This window comes from Lycorma delicatula, chromosome 10 (genome assembly GCF_047948215.1).
Source record: "Lycorma delicatula isolate Av1 chromosome 10, ASM4794821v1, whole genome shotgun sequence".
Classification (NCBI taxonomy): Eukaryota; Metazoa; Arthropoda; class Insecta; order Hemiptera; family Fulgoridae; genus Lycorma; species Lycorma delicatula.
Window position 1 is genome coordinate 26,216,579 of NC_134464.1, and position 25,848 is coordinate 26,242,426.

Genomic DNA, 25,848 nt, shown 5'->3' on the forward strand with positions numbered 1-25,848 from the left:
GTTTTTAAAGTCGGGAACAGGAAAAACTCAAAGGGACTAAGTCAGGTGAATAAGGTGATTGCAGAACTACAGGAATGTTTTTCTTTGTCCTTGATGGCTGGTCTCATGCGGACAACTGTTTTCTGCAGTCTTTCAAGAATTTCTTGGTAAACTTATTGATTTACAGTCTGCCGTGTAGGCAAAAACTCGTTATGGACAATATCATTACTATCGAAGAAACAAATTAGCATGGTTTTGATTTGCTCATTTTTCCTTTTTTGGGATGTGGTGAGTTTGAGGTGTGCCACTCCTTGCTCTGGCGTTTTGTTTCTGGGTTGTACTCGCATATCCAAGATTCATCACCAGTATTAACATTTTTTAGAAAATCACGATCAGTTTTAATTCGCCTTAGAAGGTTGCGGCACACTTTCACCCTTTTTGGTTTTTGGAGGTTTTTTGGGACCAATTTTACACAAACTCAGAGGTCCTGGGTTTGAATCCTAATCTGGCATGGCATTTTCACATGCTACAAGAATTGTCTGTCATTCATCTCATCCTCTGAAGAATACCTAACGGTAATTCCAGGAAAAAAAAATAATTTGCACAAACTTTTTTCATGTCCAATTCGATTGTCAAAATTTTATGGACTGTGGTTCAAATTCAGTTGTTCTGCAATCATTCTGACACTTAATTGCCAATCGTACGGTATCAAGTCTCTGATTTGCTCAACGTTATTGTCACTTTTTGAGGTTAACAGTTTACCAGAGTGTGGATCATCTGCAACTGATTCCTGGCCACCTGAAAATGCTTTAAACCACCTAAATCTTGGGTTCCTAATCTAAATCAGCTGTCCATGTAACCATATGTTTATTAGTAACGTGTTGCCACTTTGGCTGTCAAAAAAACACTTTTCATTATCTACAGACCTCTTATGTGCATTATTAAGTGTTATAACAGTTTTAAGTAACTTGTGAACTGCAAATCTCTTCTGAAAATGGCTTAGCTATTTTAATGAATGAATATAATAGTCCAGACTTATTAAGGATTCCCTTTTCTGTTTTAAAAAACAGAAATCCTGTGTTTGTTGTATACACATTGGCTTCACTCAGTTTGGGAAAAATATTTTTTATAATAGAAAAATAATGCACAATAATCTGTTTTAAAAAAATCAAAATTTATAGATTGCTTACGTTAAATATTTAAACATAGTTCCATTTTTTGTTTGTCACTTAGGCTGCAAATTGCGTGGCAGTATTAACAGTGATCAATCAGTACCAAGAAAGACCATCATTGAACCCATGGTGAGTAAAATTTAATAAAGAAAATAATTTATTTTCAGGATTCAGAAGTTAAAATAATTTAACGTAACGCTATTTGTTTAGGGTCTTTTAGTAAGAACTGTTTTAATAGCCTAAATAAAAGATTTGAGTTTACTATTTTTTATTGGCAGCCTCTAATCTGTTAAACTTACTTAACAGTTTGTAGCAGTAAGTTGATAAATTCTTGTATTTTTATTGCTGTGAAATATCAGGTATAGTCCATGTTAATAGATTTTTTAAACAGTTTCAAATTAAAAAAAAAAATTGTTCGAAGACATGTTTAGAAATTAGTTCTGAAATTAAAAAAAAATTCCTTTATTACTGCTTGTTTTTAAGTTTCAGAATGTTCATGATTCTATTTTTTTGAGTCCTTTGGTAATACAAATTCCATATAACAAAAGTAAAATGTTCAAATAATGTATAAAAGTAGAACTTAATAAGCAGACATCAGCCAACATAAGTGTGTTGTCTCATAATTATTTTTTAAATGAATTCATTTTTTTGACGTACATACTACATAGTATTTACACGTATATGTCAAGTTAATATCATATTTGTCGAATTTACATGAAAATATTTTCAAACCATCATACTTTGATGGTGTTAATTATAATAAAAAAGAAGTATTCAAAAATTATTGTCGTGTGGTTAATTTTATTTACTATTTAAATAAAAATATTAAAAATTTTTTTAAAAATGACATTTGAAAATTGTACTTTTGGTCAAAAATTGAAATTCCTTAACTTATGAAGCACATATTCTAGCATGTTGTTCGTTATGTGTTTGATTTCATCAATGATGGTTTTTTTTATTTTTTCAGTTGATTTTGTGTTAAATGATAGTGAATTTCATTTACTGATAATTAATGGTTCAGAGTGCTTAAATTTTAAGAGTTTAAACAGTTGGTGAAAGGTCAACTAAAGTATTTAATACTCTTCTGATCATTTTTTTTACCTCCTTAAAATAATATTTCATGAAGAATTCACCCACGTAAAAAGATAAATTAAATTTTCAATAATATCTTCTTTCAATTCTAACCAATTTACATTCTATAATTTATATATTAGCAAGCACTTGGTTATTCCACTACTAATTTTTCCACAGCCGTTAACAAGTTGTAGAAAACAGCAAGCTGTATCTTATTTCCCCTATTCTAATTACTCTACAAAACTCTACAATTCAAAACTAAACTCTACAATTTGAGATCTGTAAATACACTGAAACTAAGAAACATAAATCTTTCATACTGTGAAATTTTATAAATGTTAATTTCCCTCTAAATTAGTGATGTCAGTATAATATATGAGGGAAATTATTTCTACAACTGCAAAAGATATAATTGCTTTAAAAGCTCTTATACTCAGAATAACTACAAAAAATGTCATAAAATATTTTTTTTTCAAGTTTAATAAATCTTCTTCATACAAGGGCGGTTCGGAAAGTTACCTCAGTTTGGCTATAAATAAAAAATCTGCATAGATAAAAATATTTTACTATATACAACTTAAAATAACAGCTTTTTCCTGTTTTTCAACATAATCACCATTTAAATTCAAGCATTTGTCACAGTGTTACACAAATTTACAAATACTTTTATCATAAAATTCAGTAGCTTGGGTACCTCTTTTCAAGGCATTTTGAAGTTCATCATCATCATCAAAGTGCTGTGATGCAAGCAGCTACTTCTACAGTCTACTGTGAAACTTTGAAGAACTTAGGTAAGCCATTCAGAACAAACATCGTGGCATGCTGTCATTTGGTGTTGTTTTTTTGCATGATAATGCTTGACCTCATAGTGCTTGGAAGATTTCAAGAACTTCTGAATCAATTCCAATGGGACATTTTTTATCAACCCCCTTACAACTCATACTTGGCACTGAGTGATTTTCATCTCTTCATTCACATGAAGAAATGGCTTGCGTTGCAGCACTTTGATGACAATGACAAACTTCAAAATGCTATGAAAGGTGGTTGGCCAGGTACCCAAGTGGCTGAATTTTATGAAGAAATTAGTGAAATGCAACAACAAACGCTTGAATTTGAATTGCGACTATGTTGAAAAGTAGATTAAAGCAGTTTTAAGTTGTATATAATAAAATATTTTTGTCTATGCAGGTTTTTTTTATTTATTGCCAAATTGTGGTTACATTCAGAACCACCCTTCTAGCTAATTAAAGGTGTTTTTGTATTATTTTGACCTTTTACTTTTTAATTTCTTTGATTAAAATCACATAATCCTTTTTTTAAATTTGTTCCTTTTGAAGTCTGTTAAAGGAAATCCTGGTATTAAATTGATTGGATTCACTTTACTTTACTTTCTTTTTTTTTGTAAATCTCAGTTCTTAAATCAGTCCATGCTATTTCTCTTCTCTTATCTATACAAAGAATTGTATTTCTAATTTTGAGAAATATTTTTAATTCTTTTGTGCTTTTTTTTTTAGTTGGGTGAAGATGATACTGATTTCTTGAATGCTTTGGATCAGATGGTCAGTGATAATGTACAAGATCGAATTAAAGAATCTGTAAGGCCACCAGCTATGGATATATCTGTACCACTTGTGGCACGAAATAAGAAATACCCTGTTGGTAAAGAGAAAATTCATTCTATATAATTATAAAATTTGAGTTACTTATTTACTACTTTATTATTCCATTTAGTTTTTTTTTATTAGTTGCAATTTGAGTTTATACTATAACAGGAACACAAAATATTCAGATTCAAAATAAGTCACTACACAAATAATAAAAAAAATATATAAGTATGCAGATAAAATATTTAGATGACAAATATTCCATATTGTAATTCTTCAGGTAAAACCCTGAAAAATGTATGTATATATAATTTTAAAGTTATAAAGTATAATAGAGAGTGTCGGTCTGTGGATGAAAATATTCTTCCTAGCAGAAGAAATTTCAACCTCTTTTTTAGTGTTAGGGATCAGTTCTATTCTTAATGATAATTAATAATTTGCATGTAGTGTACCCTTCAGAATAATAGCAAGTGTGTATTTTGTAGATAATAGCAATATTTAGAGCACCAGATAGATATACTTGTTCTTTAATTGAATTCAGCTACTTTAGACACATTCTTGACTTTTCAAATTTGTAAGAGGTAAGGAAAAACTGAAGTAAAACAAAAGTATTGAGTCGCACACTATTCTACATATTCCAAACTTAAAAGCTGCAACAGAAGGTTCTGTTGGTGCCATAGTTACCAATAATTTTGTGGACATCCTTCCCAAAGTGAGTTAGTATTAAATAAAAAAAAAAGCTTTAAGGACAGTGTAGTGTGCCAATTTTTTGGAGTTTTGTAGACAGCTACTTAAGAGATTATTTTTATTTAAAAAAGATTTATCAATAAAAATATATCATTAATAATATAAAAGTTTTGAAAATAATTACTTGTCATAAATATGGTGTTTATGTGGGTTGTATATAAAAGAGTTCCTTGGTTCCAAACAATCGTAATGAAATAATGATCACTTAAAACTATCTGGTTTTCTTATTTATGTTCATTACATTATTAAAAACTTATCTCAAATATTTGTTGTGACTGGCACCACTGTGTGACTTTCACTGCTTATCTGATCAGCAGTCTTACACTTAGTCATACGACACCACAGTAGAAAGCTCAGTAATTTGGCTTATTGAAACAAGATCAGTTATCATAGTTCAGTGAGATTAGTCATGTGAGTATGGTAGTGTCATGCTTACAAATAAAACAATATTCCGTGGTTTAATCAGTTCAAGTAAACAGGCAGTGTCTTAAAGGGGAAGTCACTTGGCTGGCTGTCCGTATGTGAACAGAATGTGAAATGGATCTGAGCATTTAGTATGTGTAGCCAGAAAAAGTCATTAAGAAGGCACAGCAGTTTAGAGTTAGGAATATCTAAAGCTGCAATGAATAAAGTGGGGCTTAAGAGGTTTAGACTATGTGCATATAAGATAAAATTTTTACATGAAATCAAATCCAGTGACAAAGTGAAAAGATAGGAGTTTGCAGCTTTAATGCTTAACAATATTGATGGAAATGAGGACTACCTAAAAATGTTCATGTTTTCTGATGAGGTGAAATTCAACATTAGTGGGTCAGTAAATTGATACAATTGCAGGATTTGGGGATCAGAGTCACTGCATAAAATTATTGAACGTCAGTGTGACTCTCCCAAAGGTAGTGTTTGGTACGGATTGATGAATGACTATTATGGTCCCATTATTTTTTGTAGAAAGCATAATTAATGGAGATATTTTCTGTGATATGCTTGAACTTTACGTTTTTCTACATTGACTATATTGAAGAAGAAAAAAGATTAATTTTCTATCAGCTAGATGGTGTCCCACCACATTACAGCAACCATGTTTGTGCTGCATTAAGCATTCGATATCAAAATGAGTAGATTGGAAGAGAAGGGTTGATCGTATGGCTACCAAGGAGCCCAGACATAAAACATTGTTTATTAAGAGAAACTCTGTGACATCAACCACCTACAGGAGTGGATTGTTGCAGCAGCAGCAGTACCACCTGACATGCTGGCGAGTACGTGGGAAGAGCTGGATTACATCATGCAGGGCAATGAATGGTGCACATATTGAAGTGTATTAAATACCAAAATAAACTTGAGAATTTACCCTTTCAGAATATATATTGATGTACGTAATACTTGAAATATAATGCTGTTTAAATAATACTTGAAACCAAAGAGTTCTTTTATAAATACTTTATATATTACCCAAATGAAAGAAAACAAATACTACATTTATTTCATTTTTGTATTAAAAATTATTTAAATCTCTTATTTTGAAGTAGTAACATTTCAATTATCTGTTAGCAGTAAGGTACTTAAAATTGTCTTAGCAAGATCATATGCAATGGGCTCTTTCCAAAATTTGAAGATTTGAAAAGTGCACTGTCATCGCTGCAAAAAAAAAAAAAAACTTTATTTGGCCCTTGTTGTGGAGTGGTAGCATTTGGCCTTTCCTCTGGAGGTCCCAGGTTCGAATCATGATCAGGGATGGCATTTTCATACTTCAAAATTCCTACTTCATATTCCAGACACACAAACTTGAAACTTATATCGGGAATTAAAAACAAACAAACTTCATGGTTGATTAGGTATAGGTTAGGAACATACTTGTCAAAGCGCAAGCATCTATTTAATCTGTGCAAAGTGTAGCACATCAAAATTGAAGAGTTATAATTTTATCCCACCATCAGAAATTAAGCATTAATCATGCGTAATCTGATTTTTTATCACTAATGTGCATGGTATTAAATGTAACTTTCAATTTGTGCGCATATTACTAAATTATTGAAAAAATGTTTTAATTGTTTTCAAAAATCATCTTCAAATTTTCAAAATTTTTGAAAATTATATTAAGTATTACATTAATATAGTTTAGTGTAACATAAATATGCTACAATGTAACATCAGTGTAAAAGTTATACTTTTGTTTAATTCTTTTCCAGATAAAAATGGCAATTTCTTACTGATATTAAGGAAAGGCAATAAGCAGCAGTGTAAAAGCCTTTCTGTTCCTGAGGATTCTGATTTAGTATTAAGTGTTAAATCACGTGAAGAAGTAAGAATTTTATGGTCAACTTACCCTAATTACACATTTCACTGTTTTATACTATACTAGATGCTCGTAGATAGTATTTTCCAGATATCAATAAGCTTATTTTTGTCATTCAGAGTTCTGAAGAAAGAAGGTTCAATGTGCATCATATCTAAAATTATTACGGAGTAATATTTTGTTTTTCTTTTTTTTAAGTCCCTAAACTGTAACCAAAGTTATTGATTGACATTTAGGATCAAACAGTTCATTCAACAAATATGAGATAATGATTTCTATAAGATACTAAAAGATTGAACAACATTTCACGATTGTAGTAAATGTAAGACTAAATTCACTGTAGGATTAGTAAATTCTAACAAGAGAGCAAAGCAATCATTGTATTTAGTAGTGGTAAATGTCATTGAAGCTATTTTGGGTGTTGAAATGGAAGTAATACAGAATGAGTAAATCTTATTTATCATTAAACTACTATCAGAAATAGTTGACTAGTTTAATGCTTTAAATCTGTCAAATGTATTTTAAAAATGAAGATCAAATATGTTTTTTTTAATTAGCTCTAGAATTAGCTTGAGGTAAAAACAAGATCTTGAGTATTTTACCCCAACTGACAAAGTTTTCATGTGGACAGTTTGTACATCAAACTGAAAATTATAGGGTCTAGACACTCTCCAAATAATATTTTAATGATGAACATTAATTGAAAATTTTCAAGAACTCAGATTACTTAAAAATCTTAATTTGTTTCATAGTAAGTCTGATATGGATTATCAAAGAAAAAGGCAAATATTCATGGAATGGCGAATATTTTGAAAATGTCATTTAGTAAGAAAACTTAATCCCGTTTTAAAAGTTGTTAATATCATTAATCTGAAAGAGTGATTTTCTCTATGACAAAGTAAAAGTAACTCGGAGATTGTAGTATAACTATTGGCATCTAAATTGGTACGAAATCTACTAACATTCAGTAAACATGTGGCATGGTACTAGGCAGACTGAAAACATTGTCAGTTTAATATAGATGATATTTATGATTAAAAATACATACGATGCTATTTAATTAATTACTATTGCTATTTAATTATATATGCTATTAATTATATATATGCTATTTAATTAAAACTAGTTTAATATCACAATTAATATTATTTTAAAGTATTCTAAACAATTATTTTTTCTACTCACTTTATTGCTGTAGCTCACAAATTCTGAAGTTGCTGTCGTCTGTAGCTTCTAAAGAGCTTGTGTCCGATTTTGAATTTACATTTATCACAAAATTGTTGATGTGCACATCATATAAATGTTAATCTTCAATGAATTTTTTTTCAACATTGACTAAGTGGTCGCAGACATTGCTCTACTCAGCTTCAGACATTTTATGAAATTCCTCTTCAGCTAACTTTAGAACTCCAAAATGTTAAAAGTTGTATTTCTTTTAGCTACTTACGCTTTCATTTGACTCCAATCATTTCAATGGCATGTAAGTCAGGGTGATATGGTGGTAGAAATGTGTGGCCACAGTTTTTGAAAATGTTTTCTATTAGAAATTTCTTTTGATTCTCTTTGTGTAATTTTATATCATATAATTTAGTCTTCGTCATAGCAGGAAACTGTTAATTCATTGTTCAGCTAACCATTTTATCATATCGCTTTTTAAGAGTTGTGATATGATGCGTTATCTACTTTTCTGAATCCATCAGATTGTGATAATCTCCTTTTATTTGACTCATACATAAGTAAAGCATTGTTAATGAATCCCTTATTACAGCCAACATGAACAGTTATTAATAGTGTGCACTTCAATACTGGTGTTTTCAGTCCCTCATTAAGGTTTGTTGTGTGTACCCACAATTTTGGTGTCGCATGTCTAATTGTGAATATAGGTTTCATCTGTTTGTGCAATCGGTCTTCTTTCTTCGCAAAACAGGAAAAATTTGCCATAGAAATTTCATTCTTTGCATTTTAATGACATGCCATTCTATCAGTATTTTCCAGTTGTCTTCTGTTTTTTTCCATCTAAGTCTCACTTTATGTAATATTCTTCTTAAAGATCTTTCACTCCTTTGAAATTAACTTCACTTTTGTGGGCTTTTTGCATAATCTCTTCACAGTAGGAATGCATTTTTTGGTTACATAAAATTTATTTATTAAACGTCTCAAAGCATTCGTGTCAAACAAATCTAAATTGCACACATTACTGGGGCAATTTACACTTTTCTCGGCGAAACAAACAAGGTTGGCTTTCTCAGTTTCATATGATTTCCCTTCTGCTATCATTTTTTGGTTTGTTTGTTTTGATACTTTTGTCGCTTGAACAACCGTATTCAGCACTTCAGTTTTCTTCACTACTGCAGTTCAGCATTGTTTTGTAAAAAGAAATTGTAAGTAAACACTGAATACAATTTCCCTGGCCTGACTATGAAATTTGTGCCTCTGATTATGTATCTATCTTCTCCTTCCAACTCGGGCATTTTAAAAGAAAGTATCTGTATTGAAATGTTAAAATTTTACATGATTGAATTTATGTCAGATACTTAAATGAAAACAACACAACAAATCAATAAATCACTAACAGCTAATCACTTCATTAAGTAAAATATACACCGCAACAATGAATCTTCACAGCGCAATGATTAGAGAAAATTAAAAATAAGTAAGCAAAATTCTTAGAATTTCATGTTGTGTTTACAACAATCCATAAATAGCACATTAGTCATGTATGATTCTACTATTATTAGTTGCTATATAACAGGAAGGAGGCCTAGATCACATCAATATATAATTTAGAATAAAACTCAACAATTACGTACACTAGAGAAAGTTTATGAAACCTGTTTTTTTATTTATTACCTTACCACAAAAGTCATATAGAAAATGACAATGTTTTTAGTTTACTTGTAACAGAGGCCAGTGCATGCAAAATGCTAGTACATAGGCTTCAGTCTGCGCGCCAACATTTGTGCCGGTGAGTCTATTGATGAATGATAATTTTGAATTGAATGGTGAAGCAGTAAAGTTGAATTTAGCTAGGTGTGGGGAGCTATTCTCAAAGAATGTATGATTACAGAACATAACAACTAGTATTCATGAGGAGACATCTACATGAGGTATCTGTCTTTTTTCATGTCGCGGAAATGGATACAGACCTTTTTAAATGTTTACTTTACTGTCCTTAAAGATTTAATACTGTTTGGGTAGAGTTGCAGAAATGTCAGTTGACAGTTGACAAGAAACAGTGTCTCCAAAACTTTAGAAAAACAATTTTTGTTCCCAGTCTCTATGCATGAAAATCATCAATGCCTTGTAACTAGATCCTCATTATTTCTTGACATCAAGATGCTGAGATGGAACTTCTTATATTCAAATCAGAGACCATCAAGTTAAGAGTACTTCAATTTCTACTTAAACAAAATGTATGTAAATAGAAGCTAATAAACTGAACAATAATAAATTAATAGTTAAAATTAAATGAACTTAAGTAGAAAAATAAAGTACTTATTATGAAATTGGAAAGAACTAAAATAATTGAAAAAATTTATCATTCAAAAAATTAAATGTTTGAATAAAACAAAAAGGTTACTTAACTAAGAAATAATTATTGTAGATAAGTTAAAACTATGTAAAACTGTTTATGTAACAACAAGTACATGAAAAACCAGTCAATAAGATGAAAAATGAAAACTTTAAATTATTATTTAACATAATCAAATTAAGGGCTGTGAGATATAGTTAAATTTAAACTAAAATAATTAATAGGATTGTTAAAAAAATTGATCCTCGTAGTACTAGATTATTATTCTAAATAATAATCTAGTACTTTCATAAATTGAATTTAATAACTTATCTTTATTAAGTAATAACTTAATTTGATATCCAAGTTGATGTGTACTACAAATTGATGTATATTACTTCCATGTTGAAGTATAAACAGCAAGGTTGCATTAGTTTGTTGTTTTACAATATCTATTTGTCCACTTTTTAAATATTTGAAGTAACTGTCTTAATTGTTTTGTTAGGGAATAGAAGATGTCTACTCTACAACCATGTCCTGTGGTGAACAGAATGAAAGTGTCACTTGTCTGAATAGTGCTTTAATTTTGGTTTGTTTAGATATTGATGTTCAATAGTTTATTTAAATTGGGAAGAAAGCCAATTTAAATAAGGAAACCAATCATGCACCATTTTCCTAAAAAAGCTTGGCATGGGATTCTGGTTTTCTTCTGAGAATGTTCTTTTTTTTAATGTCTTGTGGCTCATTCAATATTGCCAAGAACCATTGTAATTCTTATATTCTTATACCTAATAGACTAATGTGAATTCTTACCTTTACATACAAGCGAGATGTGTTGAATTATTTATAATTGTTGTAGGCTGAAAGAAAAGAAATGAAAGAGGTTAAACAATTAACACTGGATATCAATGAAAGATTACAAGAAGAGGAAATTCAGGTATGTAGAAAAAAGTTAGGTATGTCAATTCTAGGTATATTGCTTATGAATATAATCATAATTAACCATTTTAATTCAGGTAGTTTAAACATTTCCCTGCCAGATCATGCTATATAATCCATGGCTTAGTTCTTATTACAATATTATTTAGTTCAGGTCAGGGATGTATGTACTTTAGCATTCTCTGATCATTTTAGCATTCTCTTAATAATTTGTATGTAATATTCTCTTAAAATCATTTTTAGCATTCTATGTTGCTAATTTGATTAAAAAGCTGAATCACTGAAAGAGAAGAAGGTGATGGATTAATAACTGCAAGGATAAACAAAATGTTAGGTTTATGAAAATGTCAATCGAAAATGATGGACGATGATGTTAAGCAGGAAGAAAAGAGTGTTAGTATAAAACTAGAGGTAATAATATTTTGTAATTAAAAAATGGATTAGCATACCTATTAATGATTTGTTGTTCCCTTTTTGAGAAAATACAATGAATTCCTCATTATGCATCTGCTGCAGTTTTTATAAAATTATGAAATGATTTAAAACATCTTCCAACAATTTATTTAGAATAAAATTTTCTTTTACAGAAGCAAATAATTCTTTCTCAAAGTTTTTAATATTTTAAAAATTAGTAAAAAACTGAATTTCTTGCATCTCTGTTTAACTTCCTGTATATAAATATGAGCTCAAATAATTTTCATAAAACATCTTTTATTCATTTTGTAATTTAATTTATTATTATTACATATACTTATATTTTTAATTATTAATTTATAATTTATTTTAATTCTATTTTATTTTTATAATTATATATTTTGCTATTCTGCTCTGATAAAGTTTTATTATAGTTTCTTTTCATCCATCTGGAAATGCTGGGTCAGTATCTTTGTTTATACATTGATAACATACCTTATATACTGTGTATTATATACAGATTAGAGTAAAATGTTTTTAGTGCTTCATGGTCTCCAATAAAACACAGTTAGGTCTGATGGATCACAGTATCATGTTGAGAACTTTTTTTTCTCTTTTAATGTTATGAAGTTTATACATAACAAAAATCTTTGAAAATCTGAATCAAAATAGTTTTTGTATGAATACATGATTTGTCTAAACTGCAATTTAAGCGGTGCTGGTTAATTTTAACTAATCATCTTATGAATATTATAATTTTTCTGTTTAAAGGAATTAAATGAGGAAACTGTAAATGTTAACCACCAGAACAGACTTAAATCACAGATGAGTAAATATTTTAATTATTGATAAATTTTCAAATAAAAAGAAAATATATATAAATAATATAATACTGCAGATTGGTTAAATATTATCAATTGTAAAGGGGTTTTTTGTGTTTCTAAAATAAATTTTTTATTCTATGATTGTTAAATTTCTGTGTTGTTAATAAGATTTTAGTTGAAAAATGATGTCTATAAAATTTATGATACAAATCAATCTTCCTGTATATGTCAAAACGTATATTCTTCCTATTGAGATGAAGCAGTGTATATAACACCTTTCACCTCAGAAAGGGGTGTATTAATTGATGTTTTACATTACTTATCCGATTTATTTGTGGCTATGATGTGTGTAATGTACCTACATAATTTTTGGCACTTTTTATTTCCTTCAATAAATGTAATAAAAATTGTTAACAACAAATAATAATAGTAAATTAATAAAAATTATCGGCTTGTATTACACTGCGCAAACACACTGCCAGGTTAATTGTTTGCAATAATTAAATTGTCAATGGATTTTTACAAATGAGATGTCATTTTGTTCAAAATAAAACGCTTAATAAATTTTGTAGAAGTAAAAATTTGATCAAACAAAGAATTACAAAATTATTAAAGATAAAAAAATTAAGATAGCGGCTGCCATTTTGAAATTTTTGAAGGTGAAGTTTCCAAAATTTTTTATTTTTTTAAATAAGACACCAGTGTTAGATATGCCAAATTTAATTAAAGTAGGTTTACCCATTCCTGAGAAATATTATTTTTGTTGAAAATTAAAAAAAATATTGTCCAGAAGGAAAACAAAGCAAAATAGGAATTATTTTGATATGAACATTTCTGATCATTTTGGTGTCCTGAATCAGTTCCTGAAGTTCGGAAAATAAGTCCTGGAACGCTCTGTATAAATATGTAGTAGTGAAGATTGCTGGATGAAGTAATGAACTCTGTTCTGTGAGCTCTTTGTCACTGTGTGACTTCCGTTTTAACTGAATGATTTGAATCAGTTCATTGAATAATATTACAAAAATAATAGAATTAAATTTAGATTAAATAAAATAACATAATTTTAGATATATTAAGAAAAAAGATTCTGTTTAATATTAATGAACTTCCTGTAAGGACTGCATGTGAGGCTAGAGTGGTGAAGTAAAGCTAGATCAATCATCACAATCAACTGGTAACAAACAGGATGCCTCTGGGCTGCTGTTTTGGGAGCTGTAATGGGGTGCTCTTATAATATCTCTGCAAACAATAGTCTGATTTTCAAAATTCTAACAAAATTTATTTGTTAGCAGGTTGAAGGCTAAACTTTGCATGTATCAGGTACACTCTTTATCTAACAGATCACAGTTATTCATAAACGTTATATTTTTGCAACCAATCTTCTGATTTTCAAAATTCAAACGAGGTATTTGCTAATATAATACAAAATCACAATGGAACCAAACCAGAATAAAATTTAACTGTTATACTCAGAAATGGACTAATTTACACGACTGCCCAAAAAAAGGTGTAATGTATTTAGGGTGTATATACAGGGTCATTCATGGGAACTGGATGTTTTTAAAATAATCATAAAAAATTGAATATTTATTTAAAAAAAGTTTTATTGGTACTGAAACACTTGTGAAATCAAAGCATTTGTTACTTGAACAAAAAATTATGTCCGGCAAGTGATGTCCATTTTGGGCAATACATTGTTGTAGCCTTTCACAGTAACGCCCCAATTCCTTGCAGCATGTCTACATCAATCTGAGTGACGTGATGACGAATTGCGATCTTTTGGTCCTCCAATGTACGCGGTTTATTGCCGTACACACGCGATTTCAGAAACCCCCACAGAAAAAAATCACAACTACTCAAGTCGGGGGACCGAGGGGGCCAAGGAATGTCACCGAATCTGGAAACGATCCGTCCCGGAAACAAGTTACGGAGAACAGCCATCGTTGCCCTCGCTGTGTGCGCTGTAGCTCCATCCTGCTGGAATAACATTTTGAAAATCGATTCCCCGGTTTCGTAACTCAGGAATGAAAAACGTATTCAACATCGCAATGTAACGATCAGCTGTTAGTTACGGCAGTGTTATTTTCTTCAAAAAAATATGGTCCAATAACAACGACCTTTCCTATTGCACACCAGACAGTCACCTTTGGGCTATGAAGTGGTCTCTTGTGAAGCTGATGTGGGTTTCTTTCTGCCCAATACCGGCAATTCTGTTTGTTGACGAAGCCATTCAGATGAAAATGGGCTTTGTCACTCATTAACAATAACAAATTTTCATTTTCTTCAAAAATGGTAAGCATTTGTCGACAAAATTGTAATCGCTGAGTGAAATCTTGCTCGTTTAACTGCTGCACGACGGCTAACTTGTAAGGATGGAAATGCAGGTCTGTATGCAGAATCCCTCTTACCGTACTTGTGCTCATTTGAAGCACTGCTGAATGCCTCTGAATAGAGCGGCGTGGACTTCTGACAATGGCTTCCCTTACTCGTTCGATGTTCTCTGGAGTGCTAGCAGTTCGTTGGGGACCCGGTGGTTTTTTCTTCAATATTGAACCACTTGTTCGAAGGTTGTTTACCCATCGCAATATTTTGTTACGAGAAGGGACACTTGCATTACGATGGATATTAAACTGACGGTGAAAATCTCACTGAACAGCAGTTACGGATTCGTCATTTCGCACAAAACTGTCATACGCGTACAGGCGTTGGTCTAGCGTCCATGGCTCCATCTCAACGACTAAAATGTAAATGCTATGAACAAAGGAAACGTCAAACACCAGCCACGTGCCCCTCCCACCACGAACGCCCGAGTACAACCCACTTCAAAAACATCCGGTTCCCGTGAATGACCCTATATATGTATGTATGTTTGTTTGTTCCACCGTAGCAACTCGACGACTGAATTGATTTAGATGTATGACCCTGTGCTGGAATCCTAATTTTACTAGGAGTGTCATAGACTATTTAAATATGTGTGTGTTTTATATATATATATATATATATGTTTAAATAAATTTTTAAAATTTGAAAACATATAGTATATACAAAATTATCACCCGCATACTTTTGATTATCCTATTTTAATAATTATTCTATTAACCCTTTGAATGCCTCGGCGACAATTTATCGTCGCCAGAAAAATGTCATGGTGATGATCCACCTTTCCATTCCAAAAGTGCCAGGCAATGATCCGTCATCATCACTGTATATTTTCGTAAATAAAAACCAGTTTGCACCAAATTTAATTTAAAAGTGATCACATCTTTTAAAATTACGTTTTATTTGAAACAAGAGTTACAACACCAGCTGACAGAACAGTGTCTGTGCATAAATCTAGTGCACAGTTCATTACATTACTTTTCCTAAGATAGTTTTTGTTGATGGTTTATTTTTGTAAGTGTGTTTATGTTTAAATATTTACGAAATATGCTTTGATTTTGAATGTCGATGGTGATAAATAAATGTTAAGTGAAATTGACAGGCAGTTGCTTAGTGATTTATCTGATAATGGTAGTGATGATAGCGATATTTATTCTGATTATTCCATGTCCAATTTTTAATGATTACTCTAATGATGGCCCAACAAACATACCAGAATAGGAAATGCAAGGTAGGCCTTTGTTTGTGAACCATAATCACTATATAGGCCTAGATGTGATGATATGTTAAGTCAACCTGGCCCATCAACTAGAAATATGCTGAGATTGCCTACGCCCACAATGGACATAGACAGGCTGGTACTTAGTGACAGCTCTTTGCAATCAGACAGTGAGGATGATAATGATACCAATTTAATCTGGGGATCCATTAATGAGGGAAAAACCAATTTTATCTATAGCTTTTCATACAACGAGACACCTGGTCCCAAACGTAGCCCTCCTGTAGGTGCTTATCCTATTGATTATTTTAATTTATTTTTTTTACACAGGCTCTGCTGAATATTTTTGGCAATGAAACAAATAGGTACGCCAATCAAATAATTACTGGCAGACATAATATTTCTTCTCACAGTCGCTTGAATGGCTGGTTTTCTGTCTCTTACTCTGTAATAAGGGCATTCATTGCTGTAATTGTAAACATGGGTCTGATAAAAAATCTACATAGCATCTTATTGGACAGTAAATAATTTGCAGTCTACACAGTGGTTCAAAAAATGTTCACCAACAGCAGGTTTCAAGCTAAATTACATTTTTTCATACAGACAATAGCAAGCTTCAAAAAACTAATGAAATTGGCTACAATTCTTTACAAAAATTTCAACCCATTATAGACCACTGTAATGAAATGTTTCTATGCTACTATGTAGGCCGCCAAAAAAACTTTCTGTTGATGAATCATTAATTGGAACCAAGGGCCAAACACAATTAATGCATTATTTTCCCAAGAAGCACCAGCACCACCACTATTGGGGGATAAAGTTGTGGGTTCTATGTGATGCAATCTCCAATTATTGCTTGAGCATGCTGTGTTATTATAGAAAAAATTCCCAGGAAAACAAGAATGAAATAAGACAATTTGGGCTTTCTTATGTTGTAAAGAAATTTCTTTCAATATAGAACTATTTGAAAAAGAGATTCCAGTCTTCCTTTAATTAAATATTTGTATCAAAATGAAACATTCCATAATGGCACAATTCAAAAAAATAAAAAAGGGCTTCTTGATATCGTAAAAGGTCAATTAGATATTGGGCAAAAAGGTTTGCTGCAAACAAAATAAAAATATAGCATTAGCGTACAGAAAAAAAATACACTAAAAAGCCAGTCATCCTTGTTTCTACAAATTCTGTAGTAAGGAAAATACAAAAAGGAGAGGTATGATAGAGTTATCTTAGATAATAAATACATGTGGTGAAATCGATGCCAATGATATGGTATTATATCCATATCTGGATGAACGAAGAACTCTAAAATACTGGAAAAAAGTAATTTTCATTTTATTTTCAAGAATGGTACTAAATTCTTATACTATTTATAAAGAGAACAAAATGCTTCATAACGAAAAGCCACTGTCCCAATATAAATTTGTTGTCAGTATCATTGATGAGAGGCGTGGCGTGGGAGTGCATGAGGACATAGAGACCGGCAGATCCAGCAGTTGAGTTAAGGACTTTCAAATACTACCTGATAAAAAAGAAAAAAAAACATGTTGGGTCTGCACCAAGGGAGGCACAAACTACAAAAAAAGTGGCAGGAAAAGAGCCAGAACAATGTGTACAAGATATGTGGAAGGTTGCCATGAGATCTGTTTTCCCAAACATAAATGTAAATAAATGGCAGTCCTGAGTAGTGTAAATAGTGTACATAAACTGTTTGATATAATTTTCAACAAGTGTTTAAAGACTACATCTTATTCTGGAAAGAGACACGAAGTTATTTTTCTTTTTTACCAACTATCAGTTTAAGGTGACATTACTACAAGATGAGCTCTATTTTGGTTACCATATGAAACTAAAACAAAAATATTTAGATTATGTATTTATTCAATATTAGCATAATTTATTTTTTTCTTTGTAGAAAAAATTACAATGAAAATAATCTTATTTCCCACTGATAATTTGTTTTTATTTTTTATTTTTTTTGTAAAAATCATGAAAAAATAACAAAAAAATTAAAAACAAATTTTATTTTTTAACTTTTTCATTAGGGTAAGTACTTGTAAATCGTAAATGATGTGCTAGTTTTCATACCTATTGATAAAATTATTTAAAAAAATAAAAAAGTTATGAATGTTTATTACCAACTGCAGCGCACTTATTTTATACCTGGCATTCTTAGCATGTATTTAACAAGAAATTGGGGTGACTTTCTTGACATAGTTTTATTCACCACTTGGTAATCAAAGGATTAAAGAGGTAGTTTTTTGGTAGTCATGTTTTTTTTAAATATTTATCTCCTGTTAATATAATAATATCCAATGTGTAGCAAGTCCCTCTGCTCTACAGACTGAAGGTTGACTTGTAGGGCTGAATATCACCTGTGTTTAGCCTATAATTAGCCTACAGTACAGTATTTCATTTGAAAGTCTGAAATTTGTTTTTGAGTATATTGTTCTGCTTCATTTCATTTAACATGAAGAAATATTTCTTAAATTCTCTGTTTGTATTGCACAACTTTAATAATGAATCAGACATGATTTTTAGGGTCACTTATTTTTACAGTCTTCCTGGATTTCTTCACAGTTGTCTTCCTCACTATCAGAACAATCTTGTTACACATTACCAGCTAAATGTTTACGTGTAGCAGCTGGTATTTATTCTTTCATCTGGACAGTATTCCCTTATTCATCTTCATCTACATTTTTAACCATTATTGTATGTCTTCCATGGTACATTCTTCTCTGGGGTTTTCTAAAACATTCCTGTTCTCATCTACTCACTGAAGTCTTGTTTATGATTCTCATCTTATAAAAACTGGTTTCCATGCGTTTGAAATTGTCATAGTTTTTACTTTCTTCCAACTTAAAGCCCAATTGAATAAAGCATTCTTTTTATTATAATTTTTCAGATTAATCAATGTTTGCTCACCTCTTATGTCACCGAAGTTTGAATCATTTCAAAAAAAAAACTAAACAATCTTAAAGCAGTTAGTTTTTGTATAATTGTTTGCAACTAAGGTTAACAATTTGATCCATTGTTTGGATCACATTACATCAGCTGCATTTTGTTTGTTCGAAGGCATAAACATTTAATTTTTCCACTACTACTCTGTAGTGTCTTGATGGATGCACTGGCACACTTTATCCTGAGGACAACCTTTTCCTAAATTTAAGTGTTTGTTGTAGGCTTTATAAATTACTGTCAGGTCTGTATATGTTATATTTTCCATAGCTCTTCCATTGTCTTGCTTTGCAGACTACTATCAATTTAAGTTTGTGTTGCGTAAGCATTAGCAAAAAGTAATGCTGAGATTCTCATTTTATTAATTTTATATCCAGGAGTACATATTTCTTTTTGCTGGCTTGAGAATTATTTAGTATTACCTTCCATGACAAACTGGTCTTGTCTGCATTATAGATTTGCTGCAGTTCCAATTTATTACCACAAATTACTTTTTTGAAATTTTTATGAAATGGGACAAACACTTTAATGATCTGACTTAAACTTTCTCTACATATCATTCGGTTACATATTCCATATCTATTTCAGAATCAAAACAACCAACCTGTTCTCGCCTTAAAGTCTTGATTTTCGAATCTTGAGCAAAACTTTCAGCAACAGCTTGCAGTTATACTCCTTGAATCAGAACAGCAGCGGCTTGTTGTTTGAAACATATCTAAACAGCTTCATCAGTGTCAGATGTTTTGGCTCTAGCTGTACGCTTTTGTTTATTTCTACCAACATCAAAGTCCCTACGTAATGAAAAATTAGTAATGGCTGTTCGATTATTCTTTGTGCTGTAGTAAGTTGACTTACTGATCTCAAACTTGTTTAAAACATTTTGAAGTGAAATACCTCTGTCAGTATCTTTTAAAACTTAAGTCTTTTGTTCAATAGAGAGTAATTTATACGGACCTAGTTTACTAATTTCTAAAATAACACGGAATGAAAAGCACACAGTATAGTATACTGTAGCCTATTGTTTAACACTATAACATACAGTACTAACAAATGACAATCGAAACTGAGATTCATGTTGATTCAACTCTACCTTCATCTTTAATATGTACATATAATGGTTAATTAGTGATTCATACCTATTAGTAATTTTACAGTATTTAAAAGAGATTGCATATAAATACAGATACTGTATTCAGAAAAAAAAATCGCTCTTGCTAAATAATTAATCATATTTTATACAAACATTGAATATAGTTCAGATATATGTTAATATTTTTTCTTACTTAATTGCATTCAAACTTCTTTAAATACTTTTAAAAAAGTAACTTTTGTTTGGTACGAATTAGTGGAATTAGTTTCAAATTAGTGGAAGTCTGAATTGAAGTATAGTGTATTCCATTAAAATATTGACTGTGTTAATAAAATTTAATATTATGTGAAATATAAACTACTAAAACACAGTAATTAGATAAGTTAAATTTATCAAATTAATTCCAATAATTGATTTTTGTGGTATCTCAAAAAACTGCAAAATTTTCATATACAGAATGATTCAAAGAAACGGGAAATTTTAAAAATTAAATAAAATTTAATTAAAATTTTTTTTTAGAAAATGAATTTTATTTCATGTAATTGTATAAATGTTGCCATTTTAGGATACATACATTTTAGTTTATTTTTTAAAGATGACATCTTCCAGGTGACCTTCTCTTCTACATAAACACTCACGAAGTCTCTTCGTTAAATTGTTCATGGTTTGACGTAACATCTCAACTGGAATTTCCGCAATTGCTTCTTCTTTGTCTTCTTTGCCTTCAGTTCTTCCGTTATAGCAGGTCTACTGTGGAACACTTTGCTTTTAAGGTAACCCCACAAAAAGTAATCGCAAGCTGAGAGATCAGGCGATCTGGGAGGCCATCTAATGTCACCATTTCGTGAAATGACACATTGTCCAAACAATCGGCGTACAGCTGTCATCGATATTCATGCAGTATGATGTGATGTTGCTTCGTCTTGTTGAAACCAGGCTGTGTTAAGAATTGGTGGAAATCTCTTTTGTTGTTCCACAACAAAGGTTTCAAGCACGGCTACGTAACGAGCCGACGTCACTGTAATCGCAAGACCGTTGTCATCCTCAAAAAAATAAGGGTCTATAAAACTGTAAGATGACATAGCACACCACACGGTCACTTTCTGGTTGTGCAACGGATGCTGGTGTAGCTGCGTAGGATTTTCTTGTGCCCAGTATCTGAAATTTTGCTTGTTAACAAATCCACTGAGGTGGAAATGCCGCTTCGTCTGACATCCACAGTTCGTGAACAAACTCTTCGTTATCATTTATCTTTACATTACAGAATTGTGCTTGCATAACTGCATCGTTCTGTTTCAGTTCCTGGACGATCTGCAACTTGTATGGATGGTATTGCAAGTCCTTCACTAACATTCTTCGAACACTTGAACTATGCAATTGTAAAGATGCTGAGAGACGACGAATTGACCGATGTGGACTTCGTGTGACAGCATCTTGTAAAGCTTGAATATTCTGTGGTGTATGGACGGTTCGCTCACGGCCTGGAGGTTTCTTTTTCATTGCCGAACCAGTTTCCTCAAAATTAGATATCCATGTTTTAATTGCATGTGCTGATGGAACACGGTCGTGCTGTCCCAGATTAAAATGACGGCGAAATTCTCTACGCGCTCCCTCCACAATGTCATTGTTTTTGTAAAACGCTTTGATAGCAAATGCACGTTGCGCACCACTCCAAGGATCCATGACAACTAAATGGCAGGTTAGGTTAGAGAGGTGGTGCCACTTATCAAGTGGTACCAATCGCCCACGGCTACCAACACAACTTTAAAAATTTCCCGTTTCTTTGAATCACCCTGTAAATCCTAAACCTTATACCAAGTGACTGTTTCTAGTTTACAAAGTGATCTTTCAGGTATTATAACTAGTATTTACAACAAAATATCCAGGAAAAACTGTATGAAATAAAATTCAATGTACAGTGATATAGAGACAGGTTGGAGACTTTTATGATCTTGGTACAAAATTCATTCTCAAATAAACCAAATGCATCGAGGTCCATTATGACAAAGATGAAAAAAGAAATATGTTCTTTTTACTTTCATTTTTCTTATTATCCCTTATTACTTGAAAAATTGATGCAGTTGATCTTTAGTAAAAAAAAAATTGTGTAACTTATCGCACAAAACTTAATTAATGAGAGATATATGATAAATTAGTGTTAATGAACAGTTTAGTTTGTTTTAGAGTTGTTTAAACATATTGCCAAGTTCACAAAAGAAAAAAAAAAATTTTAATAAAATTAATTTGTGTTCAGTTTTTAAAATCTCACAGATATTTCTTTGCACCACTCACATTATATTATTACTGAGGAAAAGGGATTTTTCAATAAATGAAAACAGTTATATACTTTATAGAACATACATTTATTAAATAAACACTAAGTAACCTTGAAGTTATAAAAAGCAGATTTATGAAAGCAGTTGTTAAATAGAGAACTTTATTAAAACAAAATAAAGATAATTTATAAATTCACATTAAAATAAAACAATCTCTTTGTGTTCTTCATTTCTTGAATAGCTTTAAACGTACAAATTTCTAACATCAAGAGTTTTCTCAGTGAATAGTTATCTAGTATAGTGTGTAGTCAGTCATGTAGTTATCACAGTTAGGCTAGTGCAGTGCTTGTTATACAAACTGAAAATATTTAGTTTAGTCTTCATGGGCAGAAGTAAATTGCTTTTTTGTAAATATAACGTATTTTATGTTACTGCTGTTTATACTTGATAAATCATGAAGTATTTTGCCATTAAAAGAAATGTTATGGTATATTTTTAAATGTTATAAAAATGTAGGCCTATTCTCAACAAGTATTATAATTACGTTAGAAGAAAAATGATAAATTAACTAACATTTAATTGTCTGTATTACAGACAATTATATGTCATATGACATTATCATCATAATCAGCTGATCACAACCATTTATTGTGATTTTATCTATTGAAAAAATAAATGCAGCAAGCCAAGTATAATAACTCAGGAAATGACTAACCTTACTTAGAATCATATCAAGAAACAATATAGCTATATTGTTTGCTGGTTACTCATAGTTTACAAATACAGCCAGGTCATTGTAAAAATAAATTACCCATAATCCTGTGTTATTGAATGCGTGGGTATAATCCAATTAACTAATTGTCATGTATTTGTTGATCCTGTAAGAGCATCTGTGCAAATTCTGTTTATTTTTAGTCGAGTTTTGATTGAGAAAAGTAATCACATAATCAGTTATTTTCAGTGTTTTATAATTATGAGTGAACTTAAGTCTATCGTAAAAAACAAAAAACTGAAACAGCAGGTCCAAAAAATAATAGAGCATGTATGAGTTAAATAACACCTGATTCATATTAAAGGATGTGAAGAAAGAACCTCAGTTGCATGCGAGGTATTGCCATCTGAGTCTAGTAAGAGAGAAAAGAGAAAAAGCGGTTGAAGAGAAAAAAGAAAAAACAATGTTTAAGCATATTCAGTATCTGACCGCTGTAAAAAAATTTAAAACTGAAAATAGCCCGATAGTGTACATTGACAAGTCATATATATTATTTCACATTACAAATAAATCATGGAGTAGTGATTCAGGTGAAAGGCTTAAAATTCTTTATTATTGAGCATACCAGAGAAGAAATGGGTTTTATACCAAATGCCTTACTAACTTGGAAAGTAAGTTTAAAAACAGAGATCAAATGAATGAGGAAAATTATTTAAAATGGACAGAAGAGATGTTCAAATCTTTCTGATAATTCTGTGGTAATTTCTTGTGGTTGCAGAAACATTTTATTCCATATTCTTTTTCCGATAACATTATATTTTTTTGTGGCTGAAACCACAGTTATATGACTTGGAAAAAAGCAAACAGGGAAATGTTTTGCTGTGACAAACCTTTACAAAAACAAGGGCATGACTTCCTCTGACTACCTCCATACAATCTGGATATAAATTGAATAGATGAATAGAGATAGTTTGGTCAGAAGTTAAAGGATGTATAGCAAGTCATAATGTAATTTTTAGTTCAAAGGCTGTATGAAAATAAAGTGGCCAACGTGAATGAAGAAAATTGGAAGGTGTATTGTGATAAAGTTGGAGACAGAAGCTGAATATATGTGACAGAACACATTATTGACAATGCTATGGAATCATTTATTATTTCTTTACAAGAAGATAATGAAAGTGACAATGATGATTTTAACGACAGTAGCCTTAAAAATTACAGTGCGAAGTGGATGACATTCAGTATGTTTAATTAGTAATTAGTTTCTGCTGCAATTTCCTATTCCATTATTTAGTGTATTTAATCATTTTGCACTAACTTTTGAATATACATCATATACATATCCTCAATATGTAATGAACAGCATGATTGACTATCCAGATGATCTTTTTTTAACAATATGTTCTGTTTTTACAAAATCTTCATTAATTCTACTATTAAAAACTTGTAATTGTTTCTATTAAACTACTGTTAACAGTTGTTAGTCTATGGTAATGTGGTTACTTTTATGTGATCAATTTGTAATGCTGATTCTTCTTCATTCCAAGTCTTATACCAGTTTTCTCTGTCCTGCCAGAAATTAAGTAGGCGCTGGATCAAAAAAGAAAAATTAATTATATAAATAATTAATTAAAATAAATACTAGTAAATAAACAGTAAAATATTTGTATGAAAATCACTTACTTGAAGAAAGCCGTTAGAATACTTGTTCTTATAAGATATTTTTTTTAAAAACAATTTGGACTCAAATAAGTAGCTAATTTAAGGGTAAAACATGCAATTAATTTATTAAAAATTAGATGAAAGTGAAGTATATGTTAGATGACCATAATATTCATCAGCGCAAGCCTTTTTTCCCCTATTTTTTTCCTATTTTCAGCAAGTCTTTTTGAATTCTCTTCTTAGTACTGCTACCACTTGATTTGTTTCTATTTATGGCCCCCCCGGAACAAAAACAATAGTCCACAGTCCACTTATTTGGCCCCAGAAAAAAATATCTGCTGGAGAAGGGGTAGAAGAAAGCAAACCATAAGCCTTTAGAAATTATTCTGTCTCAAAAAAAAACTCCATGTGGCAAGTGACCACTTCTTGCTGAAACCATGAAGTCCTCTCATCTGTTTATTAAAATAAAATAATCTGTTGAACTCTCCTGATAAAGGTATGCTGTGTGTTTGATGATTGAGAAGTGGCACGCCATAGATTAATTATTTGGCAGCTTTTTTTTCATTGACTAGGAGGGTTAAACTTTTATTAGTCATATGGTCATCATAGTATGGTTTTGAAGTTACTTGATTAATTGGTGTAGCAGTGTTTTTTTTCTAAGTAAAAATATTTTTCAACAGTAACTGAAGACTGGTTGAAATGCTTATTGGCATGAAATAAAAGAAATGGTTAACAATATAATAACCCTTTTATTTTTGTATAAAAATATTTTTCCTGAATCTGAAAACCAACCCAGAAAATAATTTATCTCTTTGTATTACAAACTTTGACATACTTAGACTTGTTTGACGTACTTTAACGTAGTTATTGAAATGTTTAAAATGATACTGAAAAAATAACATAGTTGAATGGGGTTATACACCAATCTTAAATTATATCTTTAGTGAGTTTTAATGTAACATAAATGTGATTTATTGCATGAAATGTGTGAT

The 25,848-nt window shown here is 30.8% G+C and overlaps 2 protein-coding genes across 9 annotated transcripts in view; one reads left to right on the forward strand and one right to left on the reverse strand.

Moving 5' to 3' along the window:
* Positions 1–25,848, forward strand: part of LOC142331664 (regulator of nonsense transcripts 2-like) — a 90,782-nt gene that overhangs the window by 54,800 nt on the left and 10,134 nt on the right. For 4 of the 5 annotated variants that reach the window (XM_075377686.1, XM_075377689.1, XM_075377685.1 and 1 more), the window contains 4 exons: positions 1,213–1,280; positions 3,740–3,884; positions 6,766–6,878; positions 11,243–11,320. In XM_075377686.1, coding sequence (XP_075233801.1) covers positions 1,213–1,280; positions 3,740–3,884; positions 6,766–6,878; positions 11,243–11,320 — 404 coding nt within the window. Of the gene's footprint in view, positions 1–1,212; positions 1,281–3,739; positions 3,885–6,765; positions 6,879–11,242; positions 11,321–12,507; positions 12,699–25,848 lie in introns of those variants that run through there. The other variant, XM_075377687.1, reaches the window with a different exon arrangement.
* LOC142331665 (beta-1,3-glucan-binding protein-like) overlaps positions 22,552–25,848 on the reverse strand; it is a 52,079-nt gene continuing 48,782 nt past the window's right edge. For all 4 annotated transcript variants that reach the window (XM_075377693.1, XM_075377695.1, XM_075377691.1 and 1 more), the window contains one exon: positions 22,552–24,784. In XM_075377693.1, the coding sequence (XP_075233808.1) occupies positions 24,680–24,784 (105 nt within the window). In that variant the 3' untranslated portion in view covers positions 22,552–24,679. The remainder of the gene's footprint in view (positions 24,785–25,848) is intronic.